The 22,164-nt window shown below is 37.7% G+C and overlaps 1 protein-coding gene across 2 annotated transcripts in view; it reads left to right on the forward strand.

The window, feature by feature from the left end:
- Positions 1-210: 210 nt before the first annotated feature.
- NCAM2 (neural cell adhesion molecule 2) overlaps positions 211-22,164 on the forward strand; it is a 279,151-nt gene continuing 257,197 nt past the window's right edge. Inside the window, exon 1 of one of the 2 annotated variants that reach the window (XM_062622126.1) lies at positions 211-412. In XM_062622126.1, coding sequence (XP_062478110.1) covers positions 361-412 — 52 coding nt within the window. In that variant the 5' untranslated portion in view covers positions 211-360. The remainder of the gene's footprint in view (positions 413-22,164) is intronic. The other variant, XM_062622125.1, reaches the window with a different exon arrangement.

Below are 22,164 nucleotides of genomic sequence, written 5' to 3' on the forward strand. Positions count from 1 at the left end.
CCCCGATCCCCCCGGGTGCTGGCAGCGGGCGGCGATTGACAGACGGACGAATACAGGGACATTTCGAGCCCGCTGCCGCCTTTCAGCGCAGCGGAGGAATCCACCGGCACTACGCTCTCTCCACGGTTGCGATTCGCTCCTGCGTGCGGCGCGGAGGGATACGCGTAGTCCTCCGTGTGCCCACCCCCTGCGCGGCGGTCGCTGCCTCCCAGATATAGTGCGGCACGGGGAGGAGGTGACCGGCTGTTGGTGAGGTCCGCTTAGCGGGTGCGGAGTGGCTGCGTGGACGGCAGCGGGGGTTTGCCTGGTCTGGTTGAGCACCTCTAACTTGGAACTGTCCACCGGTGCGAGCTGCTGAACATGAGTCTTCTGCCTCTCTACCTGCTCGGATTGCTCCTCAGTAGCGGGCAAGGTAGGAGCGGGGCTACCTGGTTTTGTTTTTAATTATTATTCTTGCCTATACAGTCCGCTCGCTCAAATTAACATAGAACCAGTAAAGAAATGGAGAAAAAATAAAGCAGTGTTTGACCCTGGCGCCGAGTTAAAAGGGGTGTAAAACTTGCTTCATAGCTTCCCCCTTCACCTTCCCCCTTTTTTTTTTTTAAGTCTTCAAGAGGTATCATTTATGAGGGAAAAACCTCAAAAGGCAAGCTAGAAGGTGCTAAGTGCACTTGGCTGCTTTGCATGGGGGTTTCGTCTTTTTCGGGGGCGGTAAATCTGTGAAGGAGATGAAACGATTTAAAATACATATATATCTGTCAGGGATCGTGCTTTAAAATACGCTTCTGCCTAAGGGGAAGGCAGCGTGGGCTTCGCTTTTAGAGCCGGAGAGAAGTGCTGTCGGCGGAGGCAGTGAGCCTTCCGACCTGAATTAAGTCTGCCTGGCGAGGTTGGTGTCTCCTTTTCCGAAGCCCGTTCCTCTCGCTCTGCGGGGGACACAGAGTCCGCCGGCCCGGGGGATTGGGGTTGGTGGCGGTGGCACCGGCACAACCACGGACGTCTGCGCGGAAGCAGAGTTTGTGAGATGAATTAGCGCGGCGAGGGCAGGTGTGTGCGGAGACGGGCGCGCTGAGGTTACGCCTCTGGGCGCGGTTCTGCTTTTGCATATGTATGTGCCTGTGTACGGGCGTACATACAGCGCTTCGTAAAATACGGGGGCTGTGTCGTAGCTGATATATTTTGTTCGTGGCTTTTTTGGGGTGTGTTTGTGCTAAGAAATATTTATTTAATTATTCTGAATGTCGTCGGTGTGGTCACTTCAGGATTTCTGCTACTTCAGGGAACGGGGCGGGGAAGGGCTTCCGAGAGCGGCGTGGCTCGGCGCGGGTGCCCCAGGGTGAGCGATAACCGCTGGGACAAGTTTCTGCCGCTTGTTCGTAGCGGGACCGTGCTCTCAGTGCCTCTTGCGTGGCGCCAGCCCGCCGTGAGGCGCCCAAGGCGCTGCGCTGCCCGCCCCTGAGGGGCTGTTTGGGGCGGTTTTATGGGAGGGGAAAAAAAAACCCAATCCTCCAACCCCCCCGGGTGTCCGCGGAGGGAGCGGCGGGGACCGTCCCTCGGCCCCTGGTGCAGCTGCCTTACAGCAGGGGGCGGCAGAGCTCCACGGCGGCCGCCCGTGCGCGGGCAGTGCCCCGCGCCGGGACGGGCGGCGGGCGCCGGAGTCGGGCGAGCGATGGGAGCCGCGAGTGCGCCCGCTTCCGGGCGCCAGAGCTGGATGCCGCGCCCCGAGCCTGCACCGGGTCATGTATGGGAGAAGCGAGACCTGTTGCACTTGAGAAAAGGGGCGGGTGAGGGGGGTTATTATGTCTGGAGGTATTAAGACCAGAGCTCTGAAGGTCTTCTTCAGTGCAGTTATCGCTGGGCCTTGATACTACACAGACGTTTTCTCTCGTTGGTAAGAAGCAAAGAGCCACCAGATGCTCTCAATTTATATAGAAATGCTTCTGTGTTTGACACCTCAGGTTGAGCTCTGGAGGTCTCCTGATTAGCAGCGATTCAGAAACAGTCCGGAGGTTTTTCCACATAGCCAGTACGAGGATGGCAAAGAAAGAGGAGGACTGGAAAGCCTCCTTTGCATTGATCTACCTAGGTGTAATGTGTGTAGAGATGTGGTGCCTATAATGGAGGAACGGTAGCAAGCTAGTTTTTGAAGTGTGATTACTGCAGCGTGGGAGGATTACATACATAGTTTTGGTGTTTTACTATCAGAGGTGTCAGGAAATAAATAATGAAGTGAAATGCTAAATGCTACCAAGCTGAGTTTTCAAAAAATATAGGGGGATAGCTATGGAGGTAGATGGAAAGAAGGTGAGAAAAGCTGAATATGTCTAATATTGATCATAATTTATATTAGACTAAATTTTGAAAAAGCATCTTTTTTTTTTTTTTCCAAATAAAGGAATTGTGTTGTGTTGGTGAGGGGAAGAGTAAGGTTTTTGAACTGGCTGCAGAAATAACAGGAACATGCTGCCTCAGTCTGCAGAAGGGGATAGTAAATGGGAGCAGAAAAAAAATCTGCATTTGGAAACTTGCCATTCAGGGTGCTGTGGGAGAAGGAAATTCTTCAGTGCTGCTTGCTTTTTTTTTTATTTTCTTTTTTATTTTCTTTTTTTATTTTAAGAAGCATCACTGTGGTGAGGGGTTTATTGTGAATCTTTTATTTTCTTTTTGGCACCTCCTTTAAGTAATTGACAATTTCTTGAAGTGATTAAAAGAATTTGAAAGGCTATTCCAAAAGCTCTTGGGATTTATCTTTTGGGAATGCAGTGGTGGGGAACATATCATCAACTAAAGGTTCTGGTGCTTGGGGGGGGGGTCATTTGTTTGTTTGTTTTTAAGACACCCAGTGTTACCTGATTGTTAAATAATGATTATAAGTTTTTTGATGTTGATAGAGGGGAGTGTGGATGGTTAAGAAAAAGTAAATAACTAGATTTGGATTGTTTGCTTTGGAGATATAAATCCTTAACCTAAGACTTTAATATTTCTAAGAATACAGCTGCAGTAGATTTTGTGAAGAGTGACTGATTTTTTTGTTCTTTGGGAAGTAGTGGTGGTAAAAGACTGTGAAGAGGGACCTTTAGTGTGTTTGTTCTGTTCTAGAAAATCAGAGAAGTTTGAAAATCAGTAGCAGACAGCAGACCCTTCCCCCAGCTGCATAAAGTTAAGAGCTTGAGTGTCATAATTATTTTCCATGGCTGGGTATTCTCTCTACTAATTTCATCACAAGGGGAGAGGTTTAACTGGCAGTGTTGTTATGGTAAAACAAAAGGATTGGTTTCTTTTGTTAACCTTTGAAAGCTGTACAGAAAATTCATCCAGACTAAAAGGCCCAGATTTAATTAGCTTTGCTTTAATAAAAAAGTGAAACAAAACACACCCCCACACTCCCAACAAAATAGTCTACTCCACTCTGTAAACCTGCTTTTTAACATATGTAGTGATGGAAGACGAAGCTTCATTGGTTTTTACCAGTGTCTGGGGAGACCGACTTAAAGTGGATAAAATGGACATCTTTCCAGATTGCAAAATCCTATTTCTTTTATCATAGTATGCATTTTTTAAGGTGCAGTAGAAAATGTCTTGCTGTAGAATTTAATCTATTTTGTGCTCATCCAGGAGTTTCGTAGGAGTGAGTATTTACTCAGTCATTGTGCTGTAAGTTTCCTCTTTGCACTGCATTGATACTGAGTTTTTTTTTTTTTTATTTTTTTCCTGAAGAGTTCCTCTTTACAAGTGCTTATAAGGGACTGTTTGTTAATAAGAAACACCCCCAGAAAGAGATGCCAGCATGTGCATCTTATTCACACAGTCACTTTCTGGAAGCCTGCTTCTTTATGCTTTTTGTGTGGGGAGTCCTGGAAATTCTGAATTTCTTAAATCAATCAGTTTGTCTACTGGATTAAGTGGAACTAATAATTTACTCCAGTTGTATACCAGAATCTGGAACATATTGTGGGACTTCAGTTTAACCACTGTTTTCTGATACAAGTTGGTTTATACAATTTCATTAAGATTAAAATACATTTAAAATACATCTAATCTCTTCTCCTTTTCATCATTCAAAAGAGAAGGAAAAAAAAAAGAAGTAATGTTTGATTTGCTTTTTGATGTGCTTCAGGTGAGGATGAGAATGAAATCTTCCTGAAAAAAAACCTTGACTGATGAGGGGTTGTAAAAGGTTTGCTTAAGAATAGATGGTTGAGAAATGTATAGTTTTGTTTCATGCACCCCTGTACAAAATGGAGTTAGAAATATTTTTGTTTGAAGTAGCTCTACATTGTGAAATATATGAAAAAGTCATAAAGCTTGAAAGTCTAAGGTACTGAATAGCATAATTTTGACTTTGTCTTCTCTTAAAGCATAGGTAATATGTTTATTTAGGCAACTAATTATTTTTATCTATGGGAGTGTTATTGGAGTGTTAGGACTGATTTGTGTATGTTCTCTGTTTCATGGCCACCTTCAGTAGTGTTTTGGGAACAAATGTTGTATTTCTTTGCCCTTTCATTGACCTTTTCCTTGGGGGCAGCTTTCCCAAGTGATTAATGTTTACTTACTGATGTTCTTCCAATTTACTCCAGTAATCTGCCTGTTGCCTTTAGCACATGTCATTTGAGTTCTCAGTAAAGGAAAGATATGGACCTGTTGGAGGAGGTCCAGGTGAGTGCCACAGAATGATTAGAGGGATGGAGCACCTCTCCTGTGAGGAGAGGCTGAGAAAGCTGTGCTCTGGGGAGACCTTATTGTGACCTTTCAGTCCTTAAAAGGAGACAATGAGAAAGATGGGGAGAGACTTTTTAATAAGGCCTATTGCAATAGGATGAGGGGTGATGGGTTTAAACTAAAAGAGGGGAGATTCAGGCTGGAGACAGGGAAAAAATTCTTCACAATGAGGATTGTAAAATAATGGCAGAGTTTGCTCAGAGAGGTGGTGGATGCCTCATCCCTGGAGGCATACAAGGCCAGGCTGGATGTGGTTCTGGGCAACCTGATCTCATTGAAGATGTGCCTGCTTGTTGTAGGGGGGCTGGGCTAGAAGACCTTTGGTCCCTTCCAACTCAAAACTATTCTATGAATTGAGTCAAGTTAATAAGATGTTCTGGGGAACATGTAGTTTAACCACACTGTAATTTGTATCTGTGGGCTGAAAATCCATTAGTGAGAGTGGATATAGACTTCTCTAGATAAATAATCTGGATAATGACTGATATGCATATTTAAAACAGTTTATAACAACAAATTGATGGCATATGGTTTTATTTGGGAGGGTTTTTTTTTAGCACCTTTTTTTTTATAAAAGAAGGGCAGTATACTTGATAAAGCATATCCTAAGGCTTTACATGTCACAGGTAATTTCATTTTAATTTTTTTTTAATCAGCCTCCTTTGAAATTCAGAAATGGGAGAGACATGAGAGAACTTAATGGATATACTAATGTATTCAAATCTGAAGGCAACTTGCAGTTACTTGAAGAGTCTGGGTATGCCCATCTTCAGTAGCATAATTCTGCATTCTTTCACAAAATCTCTTAATGGCTTTTGTAGCTCAGCTTCTCTTTAAAGGATATCAGGGAAATGAAAAGAGTTAATATAAAATAGCAAGATATTCTTCAGATGTCTTGCATTTATACTGTAACATCTTCAATGGGGCATCTGCAAGCATAAGCTTCTTATTTTTGCTATATGGCTGAATTTTTATATTAGTTGCTATCATTTGACTGATGACATTGTTAATTGGAGAAGACATTTTCTGATCTGCTTTGCTATGGATGCACTCAGAATCTACCCATTAATTTCTTGAATGAAAGGAATAAAGGAACATAAATGGGGGGAGTCATCTATCTGGCTACAAGTATTTGTGGTAACAGCTTATGATATAAAACTTTTGTACTGGAAAAGAAATACTTTAAAAAGTTACTTAAAGTGTATGTGGAAAGGAAATGAAGAATACATATGCATACACAAGTCTACTTTTAGGAAACCTTGTTTGGCAAGACCCCTAAGTCTTTCAATAACCTGTGTTTGAGTAGCTCCATGAAAGCACTGTTGGCTAAATTAATCCAGAGGCTGACATGTGAAGCTGGAGTCAGTTGACTTAAGTAGGATTTGTCACTGTGGGATATGGAAAATATCTCTTAAAATTGCAGGAAGTAAACAGCTTTCATTTTTGAAATGGCATGAGATAGGACAATACTATCCATATATATGCTGCTGCTATAATTTAAGGAATACTGAGTAACAGAAAATTTTGCTTTGATCTAGGTTTTGATGCATGGATGCGTTAATGACATGACACAGGAATAATGACTTGAACTACAGTTATAAAGGAAGACTATGGCTGAATAAGATGTATATATAATGTAGTTATTAAATATGAACATGACTGACCATTGTGGCCAAACTCTACTGACTTTAGTCAGAGGAGGATTTCTATTGACTTGAGTTAGTGTTTCCATGAGAAAGAAATAGGACCAGTTCTTTAAAAGCAGTTATTTTACTGTTTCAAGTTAATTTGTGAGGGAGGTAGACAGTGAAGTATATCAACTAAAAATTCATTATGTGGTTTATGCCTATTTAAGAATATTGCTACCATTAAAAAGAAAAAACAAAACACCCCAAACCAACAAACCCAAACACCTCCTGAAATGTTTTACCTGTTACCTGCTCCTTTTAGAAAAGGAAAAAAGAACAGTTGTTTGGTTTCATCTGTTCTTTTGTATGATACACACCAGCTTGTCATTTGCCACCAGGTTCCATGATAGGTATGTTATTTGAAATAGACAGTTTGTGGATGGTCAACATCCAGATAAAACTTGAGAAGCAACATTAAGTACTATGAGGGTTTAGTCAGCTTCTTTATTGGTCCTGCCTATCATTACTGAAATAAATTTCCTCTTATACAAGTCCTAAGCAAATTCCTTCAAGAACTAGCCTTCTATAAAGAGTGTAAAGCATTGACATGTTAATTTGTGTTTATTTAAGACATAGTGGCTCTTTTCCAGGAAAAATGGAGAGGGGAGTAGAAGTGGCTTTGTTTGCCCAGTTTTCTTGTCCTACCTGAATTTTTATTGTGACTTTAGAAGGATACATTATTGTTTAGTGTTCTAATTACCTAACTAGAACTGGTAAAAAGTAGACCAAGGTTGATGAATAACTTCATAATTGAGCAAAATTCAAAGTAATACATAATATACCTGTAGCATATGAATAACTTATTAGGGTGTGAATGAGAATTCCCTTTTCAAAATTACATTTCCAGCTAGATAATATTAAATGAATTATTTACATTGCAGTTGTAGCCTAGGTAGCAATACCAGTTGTTTGACTGGCTATGACCTGAAATTCATACTTTCAATTAATATATGAAATTCATAGAAGAAGTTGCTGTGCTCATTGCTTTGTCCAAGAGGTGCCATTTGGAGCATACTGTGAATTCAGTTTAAAAATAAAATCATTGCCATCAATTTTCTTGCTACTAAAACACATTGCACCATATTCAGTTAAGCTGCAAGCAATTTCAAACCCATTAACTTCATGGACCTTTGTACTGCAGCTGTATTTGGCTTGTGTGAAGTCAGGTCTGTACTTAAAATACTGAAAAAAGAGATATAAAGCAGCATATGGAAATCCTCATGGCATGTGTCACAGGCATGAACAGGTAGGGAGAGGTAATTCTGTCTCTTAATATGAGTAGTTTTCTGTACCTATCATATAAAATTTTCTTCCTAATAACGGGAAAGTTGTGATCAAAACTGCAGTATTACTATGTCAGTATTATGTCACTTTATCTTAATTAGTCAAAACAAAATAAAGATCCATGGTTTTGGGGAGAGGGTAGAAAAGGGGGATGTAAGTATTCTGAAGACCAGTTAACAGGAATAACATAACATTATCTTTACAGTTCTTGAACATCCCATACTTGTAAACTAACATGCTTTGAGATCAGAACAAAGATCGATGTGCTCCAGTGACCTTGATCCAACAGAGACTCAAGACAGGAGTCATAAGGGAACAGAATAAATACAGAATGAGAAGAGTGTGCTACTTCTATCAGTGCAGCTACAATGTTCAGGGATATGTCGGGTTACATCTATGTGATCTTCCTAAATAATCTTGGCAGATCTTTGTTGTGTGAATTTGTTCGTGTATCTGTCAACACTTTGACCTACTTGGTTCACTGTGTCAGCAACTTAAGGGAAAAATGTGGAAAGAAGCCTGAAAAAAAAATAAACTTCAGGCCCTTAGTTGCTGTACTGTAAGTTGGGGAGTAATATTGTTCCCTTCTTCAACTCTTCTATGGCATCCAGAATTGTATGTACTGAAGACAAGCTGCCCACCTCTTGTGTGTCAGGCTCCAAACTACATTATAGTTATGGACTTTCCATCATTTTTTTTACATGTCTTGTTTTGTTTGTTGTTTCTTTCCTAGCATTTTTTTAATACTTTATTTATTTTCCTAGCCTTTTGAAAATGGAAATCTTAATTTAACAAATGGTGAAGTGCTCAAATGCTAAGCTCATCTGCATCAGGCCAATTTAAAAAAAAAAAAATGCCCCAAACCCAAAACGCCTCCTAGTTCGTAAGTATCTCTTTTGCTCTGTAATCAGTGTTTGAAATTCTGACTTACAAGGGAGCAGTTACCCTGGTAAAATGAAAACTGAGAGATATTTGATTGCTGGGAAGACGACTCCCAGGATTGAACACATAGAGACTGCAGAGGTACTTGAAAGGAAAGCATGATATATGAGTAAATGGATGTAAACTAGTTACAAAAAACCCTTCAGGATAAAAACTAATTTCTGTCTGTAAAAGCAGTGAATCTGGAGCATTACAGGAGAGAGAGGAGTGTGGTTATTCTTAAGATGGTTCTTTATTAATTTATGAAAGTATTACATTTAATGGGTCCCTCAAATGTCCCAGGAGATCCCTTCGAGTGATGTGCTTCTAAGGCATTCTTCATATAAAGGTTCTCAGACATGGATCAAAAATAATTTTCAAATTGCTGAATGATGATTTCTGGAAAATATAATTGAAGGTTTCTTATCTATTAATAGGTGTTAGATAACAGGTCTTGCTACTTAATGCAGTAAGAATTGCTAAGTGTTCTTTGGGACCTGTTGCAAATCTGTTGGTGGTGTTAGATGTTGTCTGTACATTTAAAGAAAAAATACTCTACAATTTCTTTTTCTGGAAAAGCTAAAAAAAAAAGATTTAGGTGCTGGTTTCAAATGTTTTTTACTTTTTTTTTGTTAAGAAAAATCTTATGGTACTGAAAATAGTCTAAAACTGTTAGAAAATTCAGCCTTAAATTATTTATTTGCATATATAATTAAGTACCAAGACAAAAAATGTACAATGAAACACTGTCTTTTGCTAATCACCTCTGATTTTTGTATGACCTGCCTATTTCAAAATAGGTTTGGTTTTGTTGCTTTCAGCTTGCTTTTTGTTCCTGAATTATAATTTTGTAAACCTTATCTGAGATTTGAAATTAAAGATGAATTATAGCCAACTGGGAATTGCTATCGGTAATAAATACAATAATTAGTGCGCTCCTGTGCTTCCTGTGTTGGGGAATAATATCTAACCTTAGATACATGGAAAACCAAATGTTGACTTTTTCCAGTGAAGGCTGTCCATAGTATAAGATGAATTATTATACCATGTAAACCATATACCATATTATAAACTATCTGTCTCTAGCCTGTATAGCTTAAGAAAATCATTGTTGTGAGAGATGAGTTCTGCTGACAGAACTGAGCACACCCTGCAGCCACGGAACTCCCACTGAAGTTGATAGGATGCTTGTGTGCCAAGAGTACTGTTTCAGGGGTTGTACTGATGGCAGCTTTCAGGGTCTGATTGAAGCTTTCGGGAGGTGTGTAAGTCCCATGGGAGTATATGTGAATTTCTGTTTAGCAAAGAACAGAAAATAAAGCTCTGACTTTATGCGCATTTAAGTAGTGGGCATGTTTATAAAGTACTGCTGAAAAAGTGTGGCACTAATCCAGCAAAAGAACTAAAGGGATGTTCTGTTGTGCCAGGTTCAATTCAAGATAGTATGAGACAAAAAGGATATTCTTCTGTTTTTTTTATTTTTTTTTTTGTAATAAAACCAAAGATATTTGTAAGCTACTGATTTTATAACCTCCCTCTGGGAATGTATGAGAAAGTTGAGCTTTGCATGATTAATCATTATAGTCACTTAGTTGTTGCAGCCCAAGTCATAGCTGTGTTGGAGAGTTTAACATTTAGTATAAAAGTTAATAATTTGGTTTAGTGTTTTTGAGAGTTTTAATTTACTTATTGGCTTTGGTTTGTGCCTTTTGTGATGCTAGTCAAAATTGTTCCGTATTCAGATCGTGCCTGTAGGACTGTAAGTGTACTGTCAAGAGTGATCAGATGTTAAATGGATTTGTGCCAGTTTACGGCAGTTCCACACATGGGGTTCAACAGCTTTAGCATTTAGTTGAAATAATCCTCCCCAGCACTTTTGCATTACGTTTGGATTATACAGCCTGTTTACATACAGAATTTATGCTGCTGGGTTTGAGAACTCTCTCATAGGTGATATTTTCTATGCAGTTCTCCTCAACTCATGGCAGACTTATTCTGATTTTACCAGTCTTAGAAGTAAACTTACACGTTTGTTTAGTATCACATTAGCTGGTTTCAGTTCTGATTTGCTTACATGATGATAATGTTAAAATGTATTTTGATCTTCTATTCACTTTTTTCTCTGTCATTTGTAAATATTAATATTGATCAAAATTTTCCTAGGTGTATTCTGAAACCCTAGGAATCACCTGTTTGATTCGGTGCAGCCCTTTACGTGCCACAGTCTGATAGTTTTTTTTTTGTTGTGTTTTTTCATAGGTACAAGAGTGAACAAGTCTGCTGTATACAAGAGCAGATCTGACTGGGGAAAAAATAGTAATCTGTAAAAAATGTTGATGAAAATAAATATACTTCTCCATGAATTGTTTATTTTGCATTTTTGGCTATCAGGACCTCATTTAAAAGCCAAACAAAAAAAAACACCCAACCACCCAGAGCCAAACAAAACCAAGAAGTACTCCTTTTCAGGAGTCATTTTGCTCCTAGATGGAGTTCTGATATCTGTTCTTCCATGTTCTTTTTAAACTAGGGGTGGCAACTGTAGCCATTGAGTGGACTGAAACATTAAAAGAGACTTTATAATCATGTCAATATTATAAAAATAATTTTAAAGAATCTTATTTGATTTATTGTTACTAGCAAATGTTACTGTTGCTTTAATGCATCTTCAGCCTGTTTGTGACTTTTCCAGACCATGAAGCTCACTTAATACAGTCCTGAAAGTTTTCTCGGTAGTCTTTGTTACAGCCCAATCAATCAAAGTTAGCCCGAGAGAAAAACCTTTTACTGTTTGTAACTACACTGGATCTATTTCATGTGACCTACAGGTATTAAAGAAGTAATATCTCTGCCAACCTATAGAACAATCTGTTTCTGCAGTGATGTTCTATTTTTACCTATGAAAATAGCATAATGAATTGTTTTAAATACATTTTTGAATGTTTGATCAGAAGAAAGTGTTGTAATGTTGGGGGAGAGAGGAAAGGAAATGCAAGCAGCAAGAAGGAAAGAATACCTAATATTTGTTAAAGTTGCATGTTCTGCTGTAAGAGGAGACACTTCTTTCCTTATTTGTTTGGGGTTCTTTTTTTTTGTTTGGGTTTTTTAATTGGTTGCCTGTTTAAAAAGTAAAAATCTGTTTTCATAGTCCAGGTGTGATTTGAAGCATCACACATTTTCACATGATGTTTCTGAAATTTTATTCTTAACTCTAAGTACAGCTTGTCTTCCAGTGTTATCTTCTGCATGACAGGCTTTTTGTGTTTAGCACCGAGTTGTCTTTTTTGTCATAAGAACACTGAAGGCTGAACAAAGGTCAGTTGGACTGTATCCTGGAGATAGAATGCATATTAAGAGCCATGTTTGCACACATCATGACATACTGTGTGGTATCATTTTCTGTTAACATCTAGTTCTATTTGTTTTACCTACTATAGACTGTTAGGCAACCTTGATCACTTCCATGCAAAGAAATTATCATAAGGTTTCTAAGTGTTGGGAAGAGGTAATTAGGCATTCTCACAAGTGTTCATTAGATTCATAAAAACAGAATAGCTTCACTTTTCATCTTTCCCTTGAACTGTAGTCACAGTTGCAAATACATGTTCCAAGTTTATTTTGCTTATCAATTCAGTTTTAAAAGTAATATCTTAAAATTCTGTTACCTGAAGTTTTTCTGAAATTCAGCCCTAAAAATAGGTGCACATCTGTGACGAAGAATTACTAAACCAGCAAAAATGAGAATATAAGCTTCTCTAAGAGGGAAGGGGGGGGGGGGGGGGGAGAAGAAAAAATGCATGGTGAAGTAAAAGCTACTTTTCACAGTAAACAGTTTATACAACACAAACATCTGTATTATCAGTCTGAGTTTAATTGTTCATGGCATATATTTGTAAAGGCTTAATTCCTAGCTATGTAAAGAAGTGTGTTTAATTTCTTTTAGTCTTCGCTTTATAAAAATAGTTCTGAGTTCCTTCTGTCTTACAAGAACTAGCGTGAGAGTGGAAACAGTTAACCTTCTCAGACTTGTGGAGTTAATGCTATGCTTTGCCCTACCTCTGTTTGGCAGAATTTTTCTCTACCACTGTTTCCATTCACTTGCATCAAGCAACATAAGTGCATTATTGAAACTGAATTTTTGAGGTATGATGTTAGGGAAGTAAATATTTATGTGGTAAGATTTTTCATTCCAGTGTCTTACTTTTGATAACGCAGATAGTCAGTTTACTACCTTGCAATAAAAAGCGCTCATTCAACTGAAAAATGAAGTACATCATTTGCTGGTAATAACAAGGAACCTTTCTTGTTTTCAGAATACACTATTGTGTTTTAAAAACTGTTTTAAAAATATATGTTCATTTGTTGTTATAGTTAGATATTGGCATAAAGAAATCTATTATCATAAAGAGAGAAGCTGAAGAAAGCTAAATGAGGATGGAAACTTTCTGGATTTTAGTTTAGAAAGACCACTGTCTTTTTCTGTAAGGTTTTCTCCTGTGTTTTCCACAATTATCTGTTCAGGATTGCTGATGAAATCTAAAACTACTTCTGTATACTTGTCTTTGGAACATGTATGCTGCTCAGTATCGATAACATGGTGAGGAATTGTCAGTGTGAAATATACTAATCCTCACAACACCTCCAGCCTCACTATTGGAAAATAAAGGGATTAAGCTAGCAGGTATGTCCACTTACTCTCTTCTAGGCAGATTCAAACTCTACTTGTGCATGCTCCCAGTTAACTGAAGACAAACTAGCCCCACATCAAGACCTGAAACTGCCATTCCTGTGACAATGCTTGAAGAAACTGTTAAGGCTTATTAACGTTAGTATACTGTTGTGGTAATTACAGATACACAAATTGCCATTAGGTTGCATCTGGCCAACTTAGAGTGTTGCATCTGCCTGCCAAAGATTGTGCTGATGTGCCCACAGCAAGATAAAGGCAGGATGGAGCAAAGATCTTCAAGTTAAAGAAAACATGAACCACAACATCGACCTTGTGGCAGAGTGCCCTCTCCTGTCAGGAACAGAACTGGAGGAAGACCTCTGACTCCTAGTTACTAGTTTCATTTCCCATAGGTTGTGGCCATGTTGACATAACGTATATTGCTTCCAGACTTTAGGTGTCTCTGCATCATACCTACTCACATTTCTGCTGCTGATGTCATAGGCACAGCTAACTTGGTCCACAAGTGTGCATATGTGATCTAAGTACGGGAGATGTCACACAGCAGTAAATGCAATTCAGTCTCCTGAGTCTTTAGGGTAGTACCCTAGGAGTTGAATCATCTTTTTGGATGCTTGATGTTACTCTAAATTGCAGAAAGCCACACTGACCTCTATGCTAACTTTATTAGGGGCACTTAATGTGGCACATTGTTCTGAGAGTACCCATGCAGTTTATACTCAAGAAGGAAGAATTGAACGTTATCCTTCTGAAAGCCAGTCCAGTACCAGATTCAAATAGGAATAACTGAGATGTTGTTAGCTACTAGTGAGAAAGGAAATCACAGCTTTATTAAATCATAATACTTAGTGTTTCAAATTTAGGTCATTACTCTTTATCTTCAGTCAAACTATATTTTTGTTCTTCATACAAATAAGATCAACAATTAAAACTGATAGATTGAATCATGACCACTTCTAGACAATAGAATAGATATCCATTTAAACAGAGTAGAGCAATTTTATGAAAAAGTATGAAAGACTATAGGTTTCTAGTTAGAACATAGCTAGCAGGTAGGAAGAACCCAGGTAGCTGGGTTCTTCCGATGTGAAGCTTTGTGACTTAAGACAAATAATTTTTTATGTCCCTCAGCAATTTTACCTGTTATTATGGCCCAATCAACTAGGTTTGGCATCAGAAAGAAAAAGGAGATGTTAATGTTGCATCTTAGACAGTAATCCTTACTTAATATGTTGGATTTTGATTTAGTTCTGTCACTCTGTGAAACAGAAATACCTTAATTTTACTGCCATGGTTTTGCTAAAACTTGTTTCTCTTTTTGCATTAAACCCAGGATGTGAAAATGGAAGTATTTATTTATAAGATGATAGAAGTCGTGCTCCTGTGGATGCTCTTGTCCTTAATTGTACCAAGATTCCCCATTTTATTGATGTGAAATGAAATGTAAAGAGGCTTGATCAAGGTGAATTGTGAATCCAGGATTGAGTCAGCTGTCCTGATTTCATTGGGGTGCTTTAACAGTCACCTTGCTTTCATTTTATGTTAAGATACGGAGTCAAAACTGACATGAAAACATGCAGGAATTGTAAACTGATTTCATTGTTGTTCTTTAGGGTCATGCATGCTGATTTCAGCAGCTGTATTTTAAATGGACTTGATCTGAGGCTAGTGTTTGGTGGGTGTGATGATTTGGCATTCTTTTAAGATCCTAAGGAGTATCCCCAGAAGTCATTATTTAAATCTGCAGATTAGCAAGTGAAATGCTTGGCTCTTCTTTTTAAAATGACAAGGAAAATAAATAGATGGTGCTTTCTGGTGAAATACTGGATGGGGGGGGGAGCCAAAGTAAGAAAACAAAAGCAGAAAACCCCACAAAATGCATCCCAACACAAACCCGAAAACCACCTTAGAGACTCTGGAAGATCTGTGTTTAAGTGTTTATGTACCCCACTCACTACTCAGACACTGCATCAGAAGTTTATTTTTTTTGTAGTTTTGGAATAATAGCTGTCATTGGTTATCTCTTTGAAGAATGAAAGTGAATAACCAAATAGTTTTCTTTCCATGGCCAAACAGGCTGTGTTTTAGTGTTCAAGGCTGGTTGTGAATGCTGGACTGGTAACACTTTCAGTAGATGACATTAGGTGAGAAAGATACTGTCAGTATTGATAGACTCAGAATCTGCCTAAGCTCTTTTTTCTTTCTTGCAAATTGCATTTACTAAAATTGTCAGACTAGATATCTGCAGTCTTAGGGTTTTGTATCTATTTTTGGAATTAAGGTGGGCCTCCTTTAGTGTTCCTCAGTTTGCTTCCTTTCAAAGAGAAGTGTCATGATGTTACATAGCTGTCTTTGTAAGATCCCCAAACACATTGAAATACTAGTACAAAAAAGGTAAATTAATTACTGGTGACATTAGTTTCAAATACAGAAACAGTAAAATAATGATAGCAATTCTGTAATCTGTTAACAGAGAAAAAAAAGGCAATAATGTTACTTATGCAGACATTTTGAGTGGACATTTTAGAGGGCACCAAATGCTGGTACAAGCTGTGTGGATTCTTGACTCAGCACTAAAAATACGGGAGTGCTCTGAAATGCTGATTGAAACACACATTCCCTGATCCCCTAGCACAAATGAGAGAATGGAGTAATTAGAGGGGCAAAATTTATGTTCGGTGCATTGTTTGTACACATAAGAGGTTATCTGTTGCTGTAAATTGGATTAGCTATATAAACAGTAGCATAATTTATTTAAGGTCATGTCTCAAAGACTTGGAAAAGAATAGTGGAAGAACAGTAAGGGTACTGTAAAGAGATTTACAGAGAATGCAGCTGTACTTGCATGTAGGTAATTTATGTATAACTGGATGTATTTTAATACACTAGAATTTCTTTGTTTTAACCATTGGCAATGTAGGGAGCTTGCAACTCCACATTTCAGTGGAAGCTTTAAACTTGTGTGTAAGGGCTGTTGAAATTATGTATTTTAAACCAATCATATTTCATGAATTCATAAAATCAATCACCACCTCCTTCTGAGTATGTATGAATATTCATACTTCTTCCCCAGATGATTTACTGAAATGATGATGCACTTTTCAAATGGATATATATAGCTGGTATGCTGAAGTCAATGACATAACTTCTATTTAACATTGGTAGTGGTTGGATTTTGTTCAGTGACCTCTCACTTAGGTACTGAAAGGAGCGCTTTGGGAAGCTTCCCTGCCTGCAGCCACGGTGATGGCATGAGAGGCACAGTCAGGTGGCTCCATACTAGCTCTGCAGAGGTCCGTTAGCACAGCCTGAGATGCATTGCTCCTCTCTTGCATTTCACAGGGCTGAAACAAACGTGCTTCTTGCGCCCTTTGCATAGGGACTACTCAGATGAAGAAACGTATAACCTATGCTGACCTAAACAAGTTAAACTATGATTAATATTGTTAGCATTTACCACTGGGTAACTCCTGACAGAAAGGTAATGCAACTTGGTCAGGCATACAGGGACTTTTTTTTTTTGAGAATATTTTTAATTTCTCTATTCTGTTGGATCTTCAGTGCATATTTTCTAATTTCTCTGGTCTTTACTTGGAGTCTTCTCTAATGGGGCTCTCTAATTTTTTGAGAAAGATGGGCACTATAAATGCTTTAAAATTTGTCACTTAAATACTTCTTGGAAATGATGTGAGTAGCTTTAACAAAAAGGATACTTTTAAATGAAAGTGTTTATTTCCTCATGTTTAAATAAGCTGCTTGACAAGAACAGTTACTTTATTAGACATTGCAGTTTATTGCCTGTAATATGTACCTTGGCTTTTCTAATCTTCATTGTTGATTTTACAGACCAAATCTGTCACATCAGTAAACGAGATGTTCTATTTAATCTCCAGTCTTTAACACAGCCTTCTAAAAGAGGGATCTTTTTGAGTGCAAAGTTCGTTGTCATGTTACTAGTGTCTTTCTGACCAGAATGCAAAGTAGCTTTAATCCATACATTCTTTTTTCCCTGTACTGGGATAGCTGCCAAATCTGTGTCAGCGATTAACTTCTGAATGTGTCAGCTGTAACAAATACAATTCATTGTTTCTTGACTAGTTAACAGCTAGTTTAAAAGGCAGGAACAGCTCAAATGAAAGTACTGCACATTTTGTATCTAAAATATTCAGGCTCTTAAAACTACTAAGAGAATTTAGAAAAAAAAAACCTTAGTTCTAGGAGGGATTTTTAGGTAGGCAAAAATACTTACATGATTCTTAAAATCAAAACATGCCAGATTGCTGGGTAGTGAACTTATCTGATGAAATTGTGGTTACAGGTACTTTTCAATAAAGGGTTATATAACTCAGTATTTAAGTTCTGTTTCTCATGTGAAAAGCAGAATAACTGCTTCCTCCCCTTCCCCCAAAAAACTCCTACGCCCCTGAAACTCTCAAACACCCAACCCTACAAGAAATCTCTTTTGAGCTCTTTAGAATGATATACTTTCTAAAAAAAAGAATATCACAAAAAAGAAAAATTCCTTAACTGATTCAGAGAACCTGAGAGTATGAAAGTTATCGTCTAGAGCAAAGTATAAAATTGCAGTTTAGAGGGGTGAGTTAATGATGCTCTTCCTCCTCAGATACGCATTTTCAAATTATTATTTTTTTTTTATCACGAACTGCACCAAATGAGAACAATTTCATATTCAGGGTTTGCCCATCTATTTGGCAAACTTTTCTCTGCAAGTGAACAATTTGCTATAAATATTTTAAAACCACAGTGTACTTAATTAGTCCCTCATGCTTCATGTTGACCTTTATTTTCTACTCCCCCCCACCATTTTAGATCAGCTAACCCATCAGAAAAGTTTTGAAATTCAAGCTGAAGTTTTAGTATATGTAAGACCTTTTCTCCCTCTAACCTTTGATTTAAAAGGTGTAGTTTCGTATATTGTATCTCAAGCGTAACATGAAAATACTGATAAGAAATGAAAAAAAAAAACATGCTGTTTTAATCAATGTCATATCTGCTATCTTGCATAAGCAATTCAGTTGTTTTCTCACAGTGGTGACAGGCGCTAAAACTCTCCAGAGATGCAAAATTATTTTTGTTGACTGGCTCATTTGAGCCCTGCTATTTTCAAGTTGCAGTGAGTGAAAGGGTTGAGTGTGCTATTAGGCAGAACAAGGAGAAGCCATGCAATGAAATGCCTGCAAACTAATGAGGAGAAAATTTATATTGTTATATAAAAACAACCCCCTCAAAAAAAAAAACCAACAAAAAAAACCCAAACCCAACAAAACAACCAAAAACCCCAAACAAAACAAAACCCTCTGGAAAGCGCAAACTGGGATCATACAGAATGTGTACTTTGAAACAGAATAGCAATTGCAACGATTTACAATGACCTATACTGCTGGGTGAAGTTTAAAATGCAAAGAAACTTGAAAAAAAAAATCTGTTTTCTTAGCTTTTAAAATAAAAGGTATTTTAAGGAAGTGAAGGGGGGAGATGGTCTTTGCATAGTTAGAAATCATAGACTTTCTGTATAGATTTGTGGAATAAAATGTTACCTTTCAACTTATTGACAGTGGTGTAGCCAATGCAGAATGTAAGGTTTACACCTAATAGTACAGACTGTGAGTCTACAGTCCCAGTCCTTCAGCACTTATTCTTCCTGCCCTGTGCCACCCCCACTCTCATTCCCTTATTTCCTTTTTACACATTTTTTTCATTTAAAAAGGACTTCAGACAGTGGTTTCCCCTATACATTAGTCAGAATGTTTTATATTTGTCAAGTAATTTGTGTCTGTAGAATAGTGGTTGTGAGTCATGAATGGGATTTGTTTGCTTACCCTACACTTACCCAGCGTACATGTAGAAGACAGGGCCTCGTCATGTTATTGGGGAAGATCTGTGAGCCTTGGGAAGCAAACCAATTTGAGATACATAAATTAAGAGATCTATTAATTCCAATGTGATATGCATGCCATCTTTGACTTGTGTTATATACTTACAGCCCAGCTCCTTCTGTAGTTTCAATCACCTTCGTAATTTCCTTCTGCTACTTTTTGTATTCTTGAGCATGCTGGTGGCTGAGAAACACATCCCATGAATTCTTTAATCTCAGATCTTTGAAATTATTGCAATGTCAAGATCTTGTAAGGAGGGGAAGGAGGTATTAAAAAGGGCAAAGACAAACTGAATGGTAGGGATAATGACAGGAAGATTTCTGCCTTGAAAGTGGAAGCCAAAATGAATGAGCCTCAGATAATATCCATTCTGTGTTCTTGAGTGGAACTGAAGATTTGGTGGCAAATGCTGTACCATTGTTTAAAAGGTGGAAGATCTCTGGCCATTAGAGGCTTGCTTCTCTAACACAAGTGGTACGCAAAGCTGTATATATACGTGTATGTATGTATATATATCTCATATAGCTTTCAAATACAGATAATATTTTTGTAGTTATGCCATTGTCCCAGATTCCAATGAAATCCCTTGTTTTAATATTGTATACAAGTCTGGTAATCCTTTTTCAAGACTAAGTGTTTGGTGCACGATGACAAAGAAGGCATCGGGACATGAGAGAATATGGGCTTGTTTAATTTAAAGTAGAGAGAGGATATGTTTAGAGTCTCGAATTCCAGAGTGGAAGGAGGGAGGATTATTCTTTAAGTTAAAGTATGTTTGGTGAAGGAAGAAATGGAATTTAACTGCCTGAACAATTTTGGTCTGAAAATGTGAAGATTACTTTCATCCATAAAGAGCACGGAAGATGTGGAACAGCCTTTAAAATAATGGTTGTATAAATCTAAGTCTTTTTAAGAAGGAGGTAAAGAGGACTTGAGAGGGATGTTGTAACGCTGTGCCACTAAAGTCCACTAGAATTTTTACCTGAAATATGCTCTTCTCCTGCATGCTTGATTAGTGTTATTTTTGGAATTAAACCCTGAACTTACTCCTTTAAGTTTGTATTTGGTAAATAAAAAGTACATTTAATTTAAGTATTTAATTATGTAGTAACAGTTAATAATTTAAATAATCCATACCAAATGATAGCAATTTGTTCAGGAAATTGTTTCTAGAACTTTCAGATGTGTAAAATCTGTGCAATGACTTACCTTGAAATGAGAATGAACTCTTTTTCACTCTTGTCATGTTCTCATTATGAGTTAGTGATGATGAATTAAGTCCAAAATCTGAGATTAAAACAAGGTAGCATTTCATTAGTACCTTGAAGATTTGCATGTAGAGTCTACTCTTATGCACCAAAAGAAATGCTTTCTAAATGTAGCTGTTCTTAAGCAGTGGAAATAATAGAAATTGAGATCATTAGAAAGACAAATTTCCATGGAACTGACAAAAACATTCTGGGGATGTTTAAAGGAGAGTCTGGTATTTAGAGAAGTCATAGCCAAGTAAACTTCACCAAGCTGTCACTGAAAACATAAAATCAAATGATCAGTATTTGTATTCTCTGCAGATATGATATGAGAAAGTGACTAATCTTGAAGACATGAAATTTTACATGTTACTTCTGTGAGTGTTTTTAAGCAATTAATGATAAGGTGCTGTAGAATCACTTTACTATCTGTAAAGAAAAGTATTCAGAATTACCAATTCCATTCATTAGTCATAAAACAATTATTAAATATAAAATTACTTGAATCTGGCAAATTATTACAGGTGGAAGAAGTGGGGAAAAATGGATTTATTTTTTTGAGCGTATTTTACATAAGACCTTTTCATAAAGGACCTCAGAATCAATGCCTTCTAATTTACAGGAATTATATGAGTGTAGTAGAGTGTAATAGAAAAATGCATTGATTAAAAAAGACACCATAGATAGACATATATCATGGAGGATTCAGAGTCTGAAATTTAGATGGTAATTTCCTGGGCTGTAAGAACTTTGCAACAAGTACTTAGTTGTGTGTGTTTGTTCACTGTGGTAAGTAGTCTCCATTTCGGCATTAGTGGTGTGTATAACTAACCAGGTTCTACCAGTTTGCATTGGGAGGGCAAGGTACAATTGCTGGAACTCAGACATCCACATTTGATGTGTGCCTGACAAAGTTTTGCATTCCTTTCTATTGTAATGTCATTAATTTCTGTTTATGGTTTCAGTTAATGCTAGAGAAGCAACTTTGCATGAATCATAGAATCATACGAGAATTGTAGTGCCAGCAAGTAGCTGACAATCAACATGTCAAAGTCTAGTTCCATACACTCTTTAATAAGAAAGGACAAACAGAAAGAGATGTTAGTCTGGAATGTTTCATATCCTCTCTTCTGAAGCAGCAGTATTCTTGGCAGTGGAAGATCTTCTAGCTTGACAAACATTTCCTGCTTAGATTTATAGGTCTTCTGCTCATGCAAGTAAAAGATGCTTAGGCTGTAAATGAAAATTGCATTGTTTTGTCGTTTAGATTTCACACACACACATCATGCGATATTGGTCACATTTTTCTAATATTATGCATCTGACATGTATTACTATAATCAGTGGAGGAAAGAAATTCATGTCTCTACTAATACTTTATATGATTTGGAAGTACATCAAAGTATCCCTGTATATGTCAAAGTAGATCATTTATTTGTAGTTACAGCTTGTGGCAGACAACTTTTTCCATTCTTTCTGCCCCCCTCCCCCCCATATCTGTTGAGTCTCGTTCACCACCTGGTAATTGCTTGAATGCCTTTGTGCTTGAGTGTTAACCTTGGAGCCTACTGTAGCATAAGAAAGCACAGATGACAGTTTGAGGTAGGTGAGCTTTTTCAGGTTTAGAAGATGCTAATTTATCACTGTTATGTAACTACTTTTCATATTTCAACCTTGTGTACCTATTATTTTAGTACTTAATAGCGAATGAG

The sequence above is a fragment of the Pezoporus occidentalis genome, unplaced genomic scaffold, assembly GCF_034315485.1.
Source record: "Pezoporus occidentalis ecotype Australia unplaced genomic scaffold, CSIRO_AGI_Poc_V1 ctg24, whole genome shotgun sequence".
Taxonomy (NCBI): Eukaryota; Metazoa; Chordata; class Aves; order Psittaciformes; family Psittacidae; genus Pezoporus; species Pezoporus occidentalis.